The sequence below is a fragment of the Lontra canadensis genome, unplaced genomic scaffold (genome assembly GCF_010015895.1).
Source record: "Lontra canadensis isolate GAN:19392208 unplaced genomic scaffold, GSC_riverotter_1.0 scaffold587, whole genome shotgun sequence".
In the NCBI taxonomy this organism is placed as follows: domain Eukaryota; kingdom Metazoa; phylum Chordata; class Mammalia; order Carnivora; family Mustelidae; genus Lontra; species Lontra canadensis.
The window spans coordinates 37,081-51,063 of NW_022631574.1; the positions used below are offsets into that span (position 1 = coordinate 37,081).

The window sequence follows — 13,983 nt, forward strand, 5'->3', positions numbered from 1 at the left end:
TGTGTCTCTGGAAAGAGGCTTATAAGGAGCAACAACTTACCAGGGCAGTTACGCTATATTTCCAAGTGTTCTTCTCAAAACTGCTTTCGAGGTCCGCCTGGGTGGCTCAGTGGGTTAAAGCCTCTGCCTTTGGCTCAGGTCATGATCCCAGGGTCCTGGGATCGAGCCCCACATTGGGCTCTCTGCTCAGCGGGGAGCCTGCTTCTCCCTTTCTCTCTGCCTGCTTCTCTGCCTACTTGTGATCTCTGTCAAATAAATAAATAAAATCTTTAAAAAAGAAAAAAACTGCTTTTGAGACCTGCCATTTCAGTTAGTAATTTGATCATGCATGCTTATCTATTTCCTTCTTGATTCAGAAAAAAAAAAAGGACAGAAAGAAACTAAATCCACGAGGATGAATTGAATGAGAGCAAAGTCTTTAATGGCCTAGAAATTTCCGCAGGCTTTCGGAAGATGGAAAACAGGCAGCAGAGTGTGGTTGACTAGTAGAGGAAGGAGAAGTAGGGGGCTCTGACCTTCCCTCTTCCCTCTTCCTGAGCATCCACAGTCAGCCTCTCGGGAAGGATGATCTTTCTGAAGGAACCGAATGACCCTAGAAATGTCCTTCGGATGAATTCTTCTAGAGAAGACACCTGCTCACTGCCCTGGCTTCCTCTAGGGGGTGCGGCACTGATAGTGCCGAGCTCTGCGCTGGCCACACTTCTTCCAGCCCGCTTTTAGTGGGCCTTCTCCCTGCAAACAGACGTCAGGGATCCTTAGACATTTGATGAAAGCTCCCACCTAAAAAAGAAAATAAAAGCATTAAAAAAAAAAAAAGACCAAAATAAAACTCTGAAGGAAACAAACAGTGTAAGCAGTAGAAAGAAGATAACACAGGACACCTGGGTGGCTCAGTTGATTAAGCTGCTGCCTTCAGCTCAGGTCATGATCCCCGGGTCCTGGGATCCAGTCCCGCATAGGTCTCCTTGCTCAGCGGGGAGCCTGCTTCTCTCTCTGCCTGTTCTGCCTGCCGCCCCCCTGCCTGTGCTCTCTCTCTGACAAATCTTTAAAAAAAAAAAAAGCTACAAAATAAATACCTTCAGAGATAAGTATTAACAGTACTTACAAACAATAACTGGGTGTTATAAAAAAGGCCCAGAGGATAGAAATGGTTCTTGGAATTTCAGAACGCTGTCGAGCTAGAAACCAACCAGCAGATTGGAGGGAGAAAATGGAAACTATCAGAAAGTAGAGCAAACAGACAAGATGGAAATGGAAACAATTTGAGGGTCATTTCAAGGTCCAGTCCCTGAAGTGGGGATTTTTTTTTTTTTAAGACTTTATTTATTTATTTGACAGAGAGGTCACAAGTAGGCAGACAGGCAGGCCGAGAGAGAGGGGGAAGCAGGCTCCCTGCTGAGCAGAGAGCCCGACGCGGGGCTTGATCCCAGGACCCTGAGATCATGACCTGAGCTGAAGGCAGAGGCTTTAACCCACTGAGCCACCCAGGTGCCCCAATTTTTTAGAAGAGCAGAGGAAGTGGGCAGAAAATTATAAGAGCAATACACAAGTGGTTTCCAGTCCTCATGGAAGGACTGAACAAATTAGGAGAGTTCCCCTCCCACAGCCCAGCACAGAGAGGAGGCAGGATCACTCCAATAGGGGGCGCTTCAGGCGCCAATTCCGACTTCCTGGCGAAAAGTTCTTCACAATCTTGATGTCCACTGGAAACTAGCAATGAAAACGTTTTCAGACACGCAAGAGCCTCTCAAGAATTGACTCAAGAAGGACGCTCCGGAAGTATGTTCCCCACCAGAGCAAGACTGTCAGCCAAGAAGGATGACTGGTCTTGCAGACAGCAGGGACAGTGCCGGGAGGCCACAGAGTGACGGCTGCATGAGGGACACCCAGTCGGTGGTCTGCGCCGCTCCTGGGGCTCAGGGCTGGGGGACAAGGACGTCATGCACAAATTGTGCTCATGAGTTCAGCCTCTTGGAACGTAGGGTCAAGTGTGGCTGGAGAACTCTTTCTGTTGCCACACTTGGGAGGTTTTAGTGACCATTACGTAGAAAAATAAATAAAGGCACTTTTTTTTTTTTTTAAGTTTGTTTAAGCAATCTCTACACCCAGTGTGGGGCTCAAACTTACGACCCTGAGATGAAGAGTTGAATGCTCCTCTAACTGAGCCAGCCAAGCGCCCCAATAAAGGCATGTTTAAAAAAACCCAGCTTTGTAAGTAAAGCCTGATGTACTCACAGATTATTGGGAGGAGCCACGTCCTTGCTCTGGTGAGCTCTAGGCACCTGGTTTTAATTTGGAGCCTAGAAAGGCAAGCGTCTTAGGCCAGGAGTTTGGTGCTGAGAAGAGACACAGGGACTTGAGAAGTGAGGTCTTAGAAAATACCAGAATAAGCCGTGTGTAGTTGCTGTTGGGGTGGGAGGGGAGGTGAACAAAGAGATGGAGCTTGTGTTAGTTTCCTGTGCTTCATTCGTGCTTTTTGGGGGGCTGTTTTGCAGGCTCTTCAGAGAAACAGGTTCCCGGGACCCAGCCACGCAGAATCCTACTCTTGGCCACCCATAGCCCGGGGCTGTGACGTGGTGGTCATCTCTCACTGTGGAAACAGTCCCCTGCTCTACCTCCCACCCGTGCTTACAATTCTGCAGATGGGGGGCTGCTACAAGTCTTTACCAAGCAGAAACGGAGTAAGTTGAAGACTGTCTTGTTTCCACAACAGCGTGGCCTAAATATTTAAATTTTACGCTGAACCTTTGGTGAAGTTTGGGTTCCATTACACATTTGGTTTCCATGACAAGACAGGAACTTACCAGACTCGTTGATTCTCTGACAGTGATTCTTCCCCTGAGCCCCCTTTGTGGCCATTGGCTGAGCCCAGAGGTTTCTGGCATTTGGGATGAATATGTAGCTTATAAACTTCTTCTACTGATATAAATCGTCTGTGACAGTCACCCTGGGAGATGGTCAGGCCGTGTACGGTTTTCATTGTTTCATAGGTGAGAAAATTAGCTTCATCTGACAGGTGAGACAAGGTGGGATTAGAATTTAGATTTTTCTGTTGTTGTGTCCCCTATTCTTTTAATTATTTCACAGTAGCCCACACTGTTGTCGACCCCCTACTTTATTCTTTCCGTGTGTGGGAGTCTGCAGGGAGTCGTGAAGGGTGCTGGAAAGGAGAGCAGTGGGATGTGGGGTCAGGTGATGGTGGGTAGCGAGTCCTGCTTTGCGGGGTCTGGGCTATCAGGCGAACCACGTGCAGAAGAGTTCTGTCTCAGACGTGTGTCAGAGGACACGGTGCGGACAGCTCCATCTTCAGGTGGCAGATCGTGGGAAGAAAAGACAGCGTTGCATGTAGGAGAGATGCTCCTTGTCCTCCTCCTGCCATGCAGTTTTAATGCTTGCCCTTTGGAAATCTGGGTCGGCTGGGTTATTGTGTACTGACCTCCCATCTGCGTCCCTCAGTGAGCCTCTGACCCCTGTGGACCAGCCGCTGCTTGTGTTGCGATAGAACTGGGGCCGGGTCAGAAAGGATGTCCGGGTCTTACCTCTCGTGTCCTCTGCTTTCACCACATCCCTGTGGTCTGCCTGCTGTTAGGCCGGGTGCCCAGAAGCCGGCGCCCACCTGGATCTGCATGCAGGAGAGGGGAGACCTGTGCTGGTCTGCAGCCCATTGAGGGCATGTGTCTGGGAGGGTGTGTGGCAGGCCGTGCGCCCTCGGTGTGCTGTCTGCCCTCAGATACCCCCTACAGAAGTGATGCCCTTTTCTAAAGCCCCTTTCAGGAGGCCGTTAGTTCGCCTGGTCCCTGGGAGCAGGAGCCCTGGAGCCAGACCGCCTGGTTCAGATCCTGTTGCTCCTAGCTATTAGCTGTGCGGCCTTGGGCAACTAACTTTACCTCTCTGTGCCTCACACCCCGCATATGTGACGTCGTGAGGTGATAATAGGTCCTACCCTGTGAGAGTCTTTTAAAGACACAGTGAATTAATATTCGTGAATATTAATTGGTGTAAGCTCTAGAGGAATCTGAGTCCGTGTGTCTAAATCCATTCTAATGAAATTATATCCTTTCTGACTTCCAGGATAATGATGATAGCAAATGAGTTAGGTAGTGCTTCCCCCGTGCCAGGAGATGGTCTGCATGCTTCAGCATACATTAGGTTCAATCCCTAACTTTTGCCCCAAATTATGTGAATTTGTCTTTGCAGCCTCTGGCAGTCATCGTGTGCCCTGGGTGGAAAAAGGCTCAGTTTATTTTTGAATTACTGGAAGACTATAGCACGTCCTCCAGGCCTCTTCATCCCATGTTGTTAACAATCGGACTCCACAAAGATGAAGCCAAAAACATGAAGCTTCCAAGGGGGTGTAAGCATCCTTTCTAAGCTGTTTGGTTTTCCCTGCAGAGGGCAGTGGAGGCCTGCCAGGCGGGCGCCGCTGCTGACCGGGACACGGGCTTGTGCGATGGTGTTACCTGTCCTGCTACAGGTGGGACCTCAATGTCCCTTACGGGCGGGCACAGAAGGATGAAGGTTGGACCTTGGCTCACAGGCGTTCCACTGAGAAAATGCTATGATCTCCTTTACCCACTATTTATCGAATACCTCCTGTTCATTAGATGTCGACCGTGCCCCCGCCCCTGCCTTTCAGGAGCACAAACACCTGTGGGAGCCCAGGTGTTAGATAAGGACAGGTGTTGGCCTGGACGAGCAGGACGCACCCCTCCCCCCAGCTAGAAAAACCGTTTTGTGCCCCATTAGACCTCAGGTCTAGAAGTATGTGGCATCTTAGCAAAGGAAACGTGAGGGAAAACCTGTGGAAAACCTGAATGTTCATCATCTTCTCTTTCCACACGTAGGTGAGGTCATCGTTACAACACCCCACAGCCTCCTGAGACTTCTCAGATACCAGAGCTTGTTATTTCTTAGACTCTGTCATCTCATCTTGGATGAGGTAGAGGTGCTGTTCTCTGAAGCTAGTAAGGAGGTAAGTGTGGCCTCCATCCGAAGTCATTATCACTCAGAAATAAGTGTATATGTGACTGAGGACTTACCTGCTTTTAGGAATCAGGAGAGGATGTGTTTATTGGTGGTGGGGGGGGGAGCCAGTTAATCTTGGAAGATTTTCCATTTAACTTTTATAATTTTGAAGAGAGTTTGTCTGAAATTTCCTTCCCCAATTTTTTTAAGATTTTTTTCATTTATTTGAGAGAGAGTGAGTGACAGAGACAGTGAGAGCATGAGTGAGTGGGAAGGAGAGGGAGAAGCAGGCTCCTCCCTGACCAGGGCACCTGATGGGCTTAGTCCCACGACTCTGGGATCATGACCTGAGCCAAAGGCAGGTGCTTAACGACTGAGCCACCCAGCATCCCTCCTCCTTCCCAAATTTTAAAGTTCTCTTTGGAGAGCAAAAATTTTCTGGTGAGGTTTTCTAAAGTACTGATATTTTTATGATTATGGAAGCAGTAAGTTTTATTCTAGAAAATTTGGGGTATAGAGAAAAATACTTGAAAAGCCCCAGCATCCATTGTGTTACCCTTGGAGGTAATCACTGTTTCTGTTTTGGAGTAATCCCTGTTTGTAATACCTGTTGTAATTTATAATTCTAAATCCCTTTTCTAATTCCAGTTGATCCGCAGAACTGACAACATCAGGCCTTACTTTATGGCTAGCTCATAACTTGCATTTTCAGTAAGCAGTGTCAGAGCGGTGTCCTGCGGTGTGATTCTTCGCTGGCCACAGGCCAGGATGGAATCCTGTGGGCATAACATAACTTTTTTAAATGGTCCGATTTTTGGACATTTAGCATTGTTTGTGTGTATGTCTCTAAAGAACATAGGTCTTTTTTGCACATTTCCCTTAGGGTCTATTTCTAGGAGGGGATTAATGGATCACAGACTATGAACTCTTACAGGAAGGCGTTTCTTAGGCGCAGTGTAACAGGAGGACCACAAGCATTTCATGTGGCAGCAGTGACGTCCCCACGTTCAAGTCCAGGCTTTGTCGCTTACTGACCGTGTGGGCCTCTGCAGGGTTTGGGAATGTCTCTAAAGCCTCAGTTCTGATTTGCAAAGCTAATATCCAGTATACCGCACCGTGCAGTTGCCTTTCTGAAAGCAGAGACCCCCGTGGACAGCGTGCTGCCACGCCCCATGCCCCATGCCCCGGGCAGGGGGAGAGCCTTAGGCCAGCTCTCGTTTTCAGTCGGCGTGTTAAACGTGGCATCTCGCGTGAGCGTCCTGTATTTCCTTGATTACTTGTCAAGCTGAGCATTCGTACTGGCCACTGGTACAGTTCTTCTCTGGGCGGCGTGTTCATTTTCCTTGCTTATTTTCTGTTGGCAGGATCATCTTTTTGTAGTCTGTTTGTAGACCTTTTTAATATAAGGATGTTAATGCTTTGTTATATATGTTACACATTCACCCAGATATTGTTTGTGTTTTATTATGTTTATATTTAACATTCTCTCCTTCTAGTTTTTCTCTTTTGTTTGGAAAGGCCTTCCCGCACTCTGACAACAGAAAGTGTACAGTTCTTTACCGGTCATGTTCTGTCAACCAGTGATTATCCCCTTCTGAAATGAAAGTGGAATTAATTCTACTAATTTTTTTAGATGTTTGCTATACTGGATAACTTTAAAAAAAATATTGACATTGAAGAAAGGGAATCTTCACCACATCAGATTGTTGCTGTGGGTGTTCACTGGAGCGGACACATAGAGCAATTGGTCAAGGAGTTCATGAACGACCCCTACATCGTGGTCACGGCCCTGGAAGAGGCTGCTCTCTACGGCAGCGTCCAGCAGGTACAGGCTCGTGGGCGAATGGGAGGTGGGGGCTGATGAACACAAAGCCAGGAGCCTTGGTTTGGTGGCTGCCTCCTAAAATAGTACAGCTTTAATCTCATGCACAATAATCCATATTGATTTTCTGTACATTTTTCTGTTAAGATCTCACTTACCGATGAAAAGTGAAACTGGTGCACCTCGAATATGTTTTTAAAACCACGTTGTTGCTATATTTCATCACCAGGTAGTGCGCCTTTGCCTAGAATGTGAAAAAACCTCTACTTTACTCCAGACTCTAGATTTTATTCCAAGTCAAGCACAAAAGACCTTGATCTTCACTGGTTCTGTAGCTGAAACAGAAACCGTGTGTAAGGTGAGCCCATACAGTGCCCTTACTGTGTGTTTAAACCAAGATGGAATCTCGAAATCATCAGAGAATTACCGGTAGTTAAGTATTTGACAGGGGGTAAGACATTAGCAGTTGATCATCAGTCAGAAGAGACCGGGGCTGTGGAGTATGCGTAGCAATGAGACAGAACAGCAGGAGGCCTGTCCTCGGGGGGAGAGCCGAGCAGGTGTTCCCCAAGGAGGCCAGTACCTTGTGTTTTGTCAATGAATTTGTCCCATTCATAAAGAAATGCCAGCGACTTCTGTATCCTCTGTTTAAAAACATAGAGACAGTAACACCAAGAGATAGATCGTGTGGCCAGAAAAGCCACTAAGCTGGTGACAGATTTATTTAAATAATCTAAATCTGCATGGATAGTAAAATGTAGAAATGAAGCCAAATACAAATTAAAATGTAAGAAGCAGGGCCTCCTGGGTGGTGCAGTCAGTTAGGCTTCCAGCCTAACTTGGTTTTGGCTCAGGTCTTGACCTCAGGGTCCTGAGATCGAGCCCCGCGTCAGTCTCCACACTCCCGGGAAGTCTGCGTGAGAGTCTCTCTGTCCCTCTGCCCTTTGCCCCTCTGCCCCCACCGCCAACACATGTGCGCTCTCTCTCTCAAATAAATCTTTTGAAAAAAAGATTCTATAAAAAATTAAAAATATATAAATCAGTAGTACAGCCACCTTTCAGCAGTGATGAAGTGGAGGTGTCGGGACTGCCTGGGGCATGCTGGCACATAAGTTGGGTGTGTGTGTACGTGCGTATGCATACACATGTGTGGGTGCACGCATTTTTGAAAAGGAAGGAAAATGGTTGTAGCAAAACGTTGGCTTCATTTGAGCAAGTGTTTAGAAACAAACTATAGAATTTTAGAAATATATTTGTTTCCGTTTACAATCATCTTGTTCTTAAAAGTTGTAGATCAATGAGGTAATACCATCACAGATAATTTTAAATGTCTTATACTGATAATTGTTGATGGAACAATTAATTTCAAGCTTATGTTCCTGACTCTGAACTGGCCTATTTGGTTTCATCTTTAGGTAATAGAAAGCAGTTCAATATTTTGTTTGAAAATGCATAAAGAAGTGGTTTTTAATTTAAAAAGTGTTTTAGAACAGTGGAAGAAGAAGTTAAGTTCTGGCTCTCACATTGTCTTAGGTAAGTGTTTTAATTTCTACTTCCATTTAGAGAAGGCTGAGCTAATAGGAATCATGTCTTCCATTTGTTTGTATAGCTCATGTCCAAATTTCTCATCATTTCCCAGATTTACTGAGAATTTATTAGAAATGTTAATTTCAAAATGAAGGTTAAGCTCTGCCAAGATTTTGGTGTTGAGGCAAAGGCAGGGCCCTGCGGACCTCCGAGTGTAGCAGCCGTGAGTGTAGGCCTTCACCCCGGGGTTCCAGCCAGAACATGAACGTGTGTGTGCCTACGATGAAATCTGTCACAGATGGTTGTAATGTGCAATGTTAGAGATCGACAAGTCAGAACTATAAAAGAAGTGAAAGATTGATGGACAGCCTAGATTTGTCATAGAAAGAAGCATTTTCCGGGGCACCTGGGTGGCTCAGTGGGTTAAGCCGCTGCCTTCGGCTCAGGTCATGATCTTAGGGTCCTGGGATCGAGCCCCGCATCAGGCTCCTTGCTCAGTGGGGAGCCTGCTTCTCTCTCTGCCTCTGCCTGCCTCTCTGCCTGCTTGCGCACTCTCTCTCTCTTTGTCAAATAAATAAATAAATAAAATCTTTAAAAAAAAAAAAAAAGAAGCATTTTCCAAGCTAAAATTAGGGAGGCCACTTTTCTCTGGAACCTCATCACTGGGCTGTGGTGTTTTGGGGAAAAAAAAATGAGGAAGAAGTTGGTTGGCATCTAAAAAGTGAGATGCAGTAGAGAACGGTGTTGAAGTCCGGTTCCTGGAATTGCTCTGTAGTAAGTGCGGGAAGGCCGCAGCCTCCTTTGTGACTCTCGGACCCTTCTGTCCAGCCTTGACGGATGACTGCATACCGCTCTTGGCCATCACCAACGCCACGTGTGTGATTCACTTCAGCTTTCCTTCCTCCCCCAAAATTTTTGGTGGACGCCTGTACTGCATGTCGGATCATTTTCAGAGTTCCGCTGAGCAGGTTTGATGAACTTTCATGATCTTTAGATATTCTGCCGGTATTTTCTGCGCAATGACAAATTCAGAATCCACAAAGTTTTGTCATTTAGACTGGGGTGGATGACCTGTTGCCTTCCTTCACCCCCCGATTTTAAGGGTTCTCCTGCAGAACAGGCGGATAAGAAGACCAAATCTGTCTTGCTGCTGACGGAGAGGAGCGCGTGCCACGCAGTCGGCGTCGTGCGCTACCTGGAGCGGGCGGGTGCCGAGATCCCGTCGGAGCTGTATGAGTTTACTGCGGGGGTTCTGGAAGCCAAGGAAGATAAAAAAGCCAGAAGGCCTCTCTGTCCATATCTTAAGGCATTTGGTTTTTGCAAGTAAGCCAGTCATTTTTTTAAAAACTGGAAGGTAACAAGCCTGATGATTCACAGACCTGTACCCCTGGGGCAAGTGATACATTATATGTTAATTTGAAAAACTGGAATGTACAGTAAAGTGCACAGTGATATGTTTATTGCTGGATGACCTTTCCGTGTGTACACAGGATGTACACTGCCGCCCACCTCTGGGGGACTCCTTCCCAGTCTGCCCCCCAAGAAGTAACCGCCCCCCACTATCCATGCTGATGAACTTTGCTCGTTTCCCAACATTATGTAAATGGAGTTGTTCGTTCAACTTACTGTCTGTGACATTCCTCTATGGTCCTCTGTGCTTTGGATCGATTAATTTACCTGTCTACTTAGTGGCGTGGGATTGTGTTGCATACATAGAACACAGAATATGTTTCCAGTCACCGTTGATGGGCCTGTGAATTGTTTCCAGCTTTTGGCTGTTATGGATGAAGCTGCTGTGTCTTTTTGCGGAAACGTACACCTGTTTCCTTGGGGTGTAGACTTTGGTGTGGGGTTGCTGGGCCACAGGGTGAGCACACATGTAACCTTTCGGAGGTGTGTGACTGTTTCACAGTCCCATCCGCAGTGGGTGACAGAGATGCATGGCTCCACACCCTCCCCGACAGAGTGGCCCTGGGGGCATAGCGGCACACCGTGGTTTACATCTGTGTTTCCCGAGTAATTAATATAATAATGAGTGTTTTTTCACATGCCTGTGGGACATTTGACCATCCTCTTTAAAGTGCTTGTTCAGGTCTTTTGCCCATTTTTGAAGTTATCGGGTGTTACCCTTTTTCTTCCTGGTCGGTTGGTGTACTTTATTCATTCTAGATATAACTGCTTTGTCAGAGGTGTGCCTTGAGAAGATCTCTCCTCGGTCCATAGCTTGCCTTTTCACTCTTATGAGTCTTTTGATGAACAGACCTTTTAATTTTGGTGAAGTATATTCTGGTTGTTGTTATTTTGTGTCCTTAGGTGAGAAATACTTGCTGATCTCTAGGTCATGAAGACACTCTTCTGTATTTTCTTCTGGAAGTTTTATAGACTGTTTTCACACTTAAGTGTGTAATCTAGGGTGAGTTAATGTTTGCGTAGAGTGTGAGATACAGGGCAAGGATTACTTTCTCCTGTGTGGATAGTCACTTGTTCCAGTATCCTTTATTTAAAATGTCGCTGCATTCTCCCTGAGTTGGTGCCTTGGACATAAACCAGATGATAGTGTGTGGTCCACTTTTGGACTCTCTGTGTTCTATTGGTCTCTTTGTCCTTATGCTGGTACTGCATTTTCTCACTGTAGCTTGTATTCTAGTGAGTCCTACAAGCTGGTATGTGAGTTCTTCAACTTCGCTCTTCATCAGGGTTGTTCTGGCTATTTAAGTCAGCGGCATCTCCACGTGCATTTTGGAATAGGCTTGTCCGTTTCCTCAGAAACATTACCTGGCTTTTGAGAGCACATGTGTTGATGCTGTAAATCAGTTTGGAGAGCGTGGATATCAGCAGTCATGGGGGCCTTCTCACTGATGCAGACACGATGCCAATACTTGATCAGCAATCACGGGGACTGGGTAGGAGATGTCTGATGTGTATCGAGTACATTGAGTTTCATCTTAAAATAACTATTGACATGAACTTTTTGAACTATGGTACATTAAAGAGGTTATTAGTGATTTTGATTATGCTATTGACTTTTTAAAAAATTTTTTAATATTTTTATTAACATATAATGTTATGCTATTGACTTTTGAAACCAAAGCTTTATTTCTCAGTTTGGGTTACAGAATGACTTCTGGTTTAGTTGTTAATTATTAGCCTTTGTTTTGGGTTGTTGTGATAAATTTCTGATTCAGAGTCTTTGTTTTCAAGTACATTTTGTTCATTTACAGAATGTCTAGAGAAATGATGGAGTAACTCTTTAAGTTTATTGCGTGTTAATTAAATTTTAGGGCCTCTTTTCATTAATGTGCATGTTGTGTCATCTGAATTATTTAATATGGCTACTTAAAATTATTTAGAATGAAGGTCCTCTGATTTCAATTATAGATTCATTTTCCTGAAGAATAGTTTAAAATTCATGTTAAAAATTATCGTCTTATTTTTGTTTTTAAAATCCAGTTACTTTTTTTTCAGAGACAAAAGGATCTGTCCTGATAGACACCATGTTAATCTAGAAATAGACATGCCAAGGAAGTTATCCAACCAAACCCTGCCAACATTTGGATACATCAAAGTAAGTTCTGCTGCTCTCTGTTCAATGATAAATGGTCATTTTAATGAATGTATTTCATTCTTTTTCTTTTAGATTGCTCTGTTTATCTGATAGAGCAAGGGTGTGAGCATGTGAGCATGGGGTGGTGAGGCAGAGAGAGGGAGAGGGAGAGAGAATCCTCAAATGATCCCCCCCCAGTGAGTGTGGAGCCTGACACAGGGATCAGTCCCAGAACCCTGAGATCATGACCTGAGCCAAAACCAAGAGTCAGACGCTCAACTGACTGAGCACGTAGGTGCCCTGAACATGCTTTGTTCTTAAGCAGCAGAACATAATGATGCTTTTAATGAACCACCATTGATCTGACAGTAGGCCGTGGATCCTTATAAGGTGCCTTATTTTAAGACCCCAGTTTATTTAGAAAACCAAGGTCAAATTGGGAAAATAGATAAATACTTCAACAGTTAAAGGGTTTTGTAGTTATAGTTTCAGAAAGTTATTTTCATCTGGGGATGGGAACCACTAAAAACACTGCAGTGATAGCACACACATCTTTTCACAACATCCATGATTATTCCTTTGAGGAGATTTCTGAAATGCAGATAAAATTGCTAAGTTAAGAGTGTCACTTTCTTTTGAATCCTTTTTGATACTACTTCCTTTCTTCTTGAGTCCAAGATTGCTCTCCTCTCTGCCCTCTCTTTTCCCTGAGGCAGATCTGTTCTGCTCATTTGCACCGTTCTTTGTCCCTCGTTCTGTCACCTCGTTTCAAGAGTTTTTTAAAATTTGTATTGTTGTTTTGTACGTACCATTTATCATATATGTATCTTACATATTATTTTTTAAGATTTTAAGTAATCTCTACACCCAACATGAGGCTTGAACCACAACCCTGAGGTCAAGAGTCCTATGCTCCACTGACTGAGCCGGCCGTGTGTCCCATTATTTTCTTAATTAACGAGAAGAAAGGTAGCTTGTTTTGAAATGGAAGGGTACATTTGGTCTGTCTTGTGGTTACATCTTTTCTAGTGGCTCTTATTTTCTGTAGGGATCGTTACTCTCCTTATTCTCTTTTTTGGTATGATTTAATAGGGATTTGACTTTGATACTTCACTATGGCTCTTTTTAAAGATTTTATTTATCTATTTGTCAGAGAGAGTGTGCACAAGCAGGGGGAGAAGCAGGCTCCCACCAAGTAAGGAGCCCCATGTGGCACTTGATCCCAGGACTCTGGGATCATGACCTGAGCCAAAGGCAGTGGCTCAACCGACTGAGCCACCTAGGCATCCTATTATGGCTCTTTTTAGATAAAATATATTTTCCTTAAATTTTAGAAGGAGATGTGGGTCAGGGTGACTTTTAATTAATTTCAGAATTCTCATTCCTGCTGTTTCTTATTAAAAAAGTAGGAGACCTAGTTTCTGAGATAGTTAAGATCTTCTGGCCCTGTTTCCCTCCCCCACTTGTGTCTGACCCTTTTCTTCCCTCATCTCTGGTGTCTTTGGGTGGATGGTTCTGAGACTCCACAAGGCTCCAGGCTTCGCCCACGGTTGGAGTGGATGAACACCTCCAGGCTCAGCTGCTCTTGTCTCACTGTCTCCCCTCCCCCCAACCCCAGCCCCATATTTCTAGTGAGTAATTGTTCCTGCTCATGGACTTCTCCTGTGTTTGGGTCCATCAGACAGTGACACCATGTGGGCTTTGTGATCTGGCTGGGTTTTGTTCATCTGCTATTTTGTTGTTGTTGTTTAAATTAATTGATATTTATTTATTTATTTATTTTTAAAATTTTCCTGCATCTATTTTCTTTTTCTTTTTTTTTTTTTTTAAGATTTTATTTATTTATTTGACAGAGATCACAAGTAGGCAGAGAGGTAGGCGGAGGGGTGGGGGGGAAGCAGGCTCCCTGCTGAGCAGAGAGCCTGATGCACGGCTCCATCCTAGGACCCTGGGATCATGACCTGAGCCAAAGGCAGAGGCTTAACCCACTGAGCCACCCAGGTACCCCTGATTTTTTTTTAAGAACAGTTTAGGTTTACAGAAGAATTGAACAGAAAATACAGAGTTCCCTCTACCACCCCCCCCCACAAAAGTTCTTCCTATTATTAACTTCTGCATTAGTGTA

The 13,983-nt window shown here is 45.0% G+C and overlaps 1 protein-coding gene across 1 annotated transcript in view; it reads left to right on the forward strand.

Moving 5' to 3' along the window:
• LOC116863136 (putative ATP-dependent RNA helicase TDRD12) overlaps positions 1–11,879 on the forward strand; it is a gene marked incomplete at its 3' end in the record, with an annotated part of 38,318 nt that extends 26,439 nt beyond the window's left edge. Inside the window, exons 13-21 of the mRNA XM_032850628.1 lie at positions 2,496–2,681; positions 4,198–4,354; positions 4,845–4,972; positions 6,599–6,790; positions 7,017–7,145; positions 8,203–8,320; positions 9,143–9,282; positions 9,417–9,637; positions 11,780–11,879. Coding sequence (XP_032706519.1) covers positions 2,496–2,681; positions 4,198–4,354; positions 4,845–4,972; positions 6,599–6,790; positions 7,017–7,145; positions 8,203–8,320; positions 9,143–9,282; positions 9,417–9,637; positions 11,780–11,879 — 1,371 coding nt within the window. The remainder of the gene's footprint in view (positions 1–2,495; positions 2,682–4,197; positions 4,355–4,844; positions 4,973–6,598; positions 6,791–7,016; positions 7,146–8,202; positions 8,321–9,142; positions 9,283–9,416; positions 9,638–11,779) is intronic.
• Between the last annotated feature and the right edge of the window lie 2,104 nt (positions 11,880–13,983).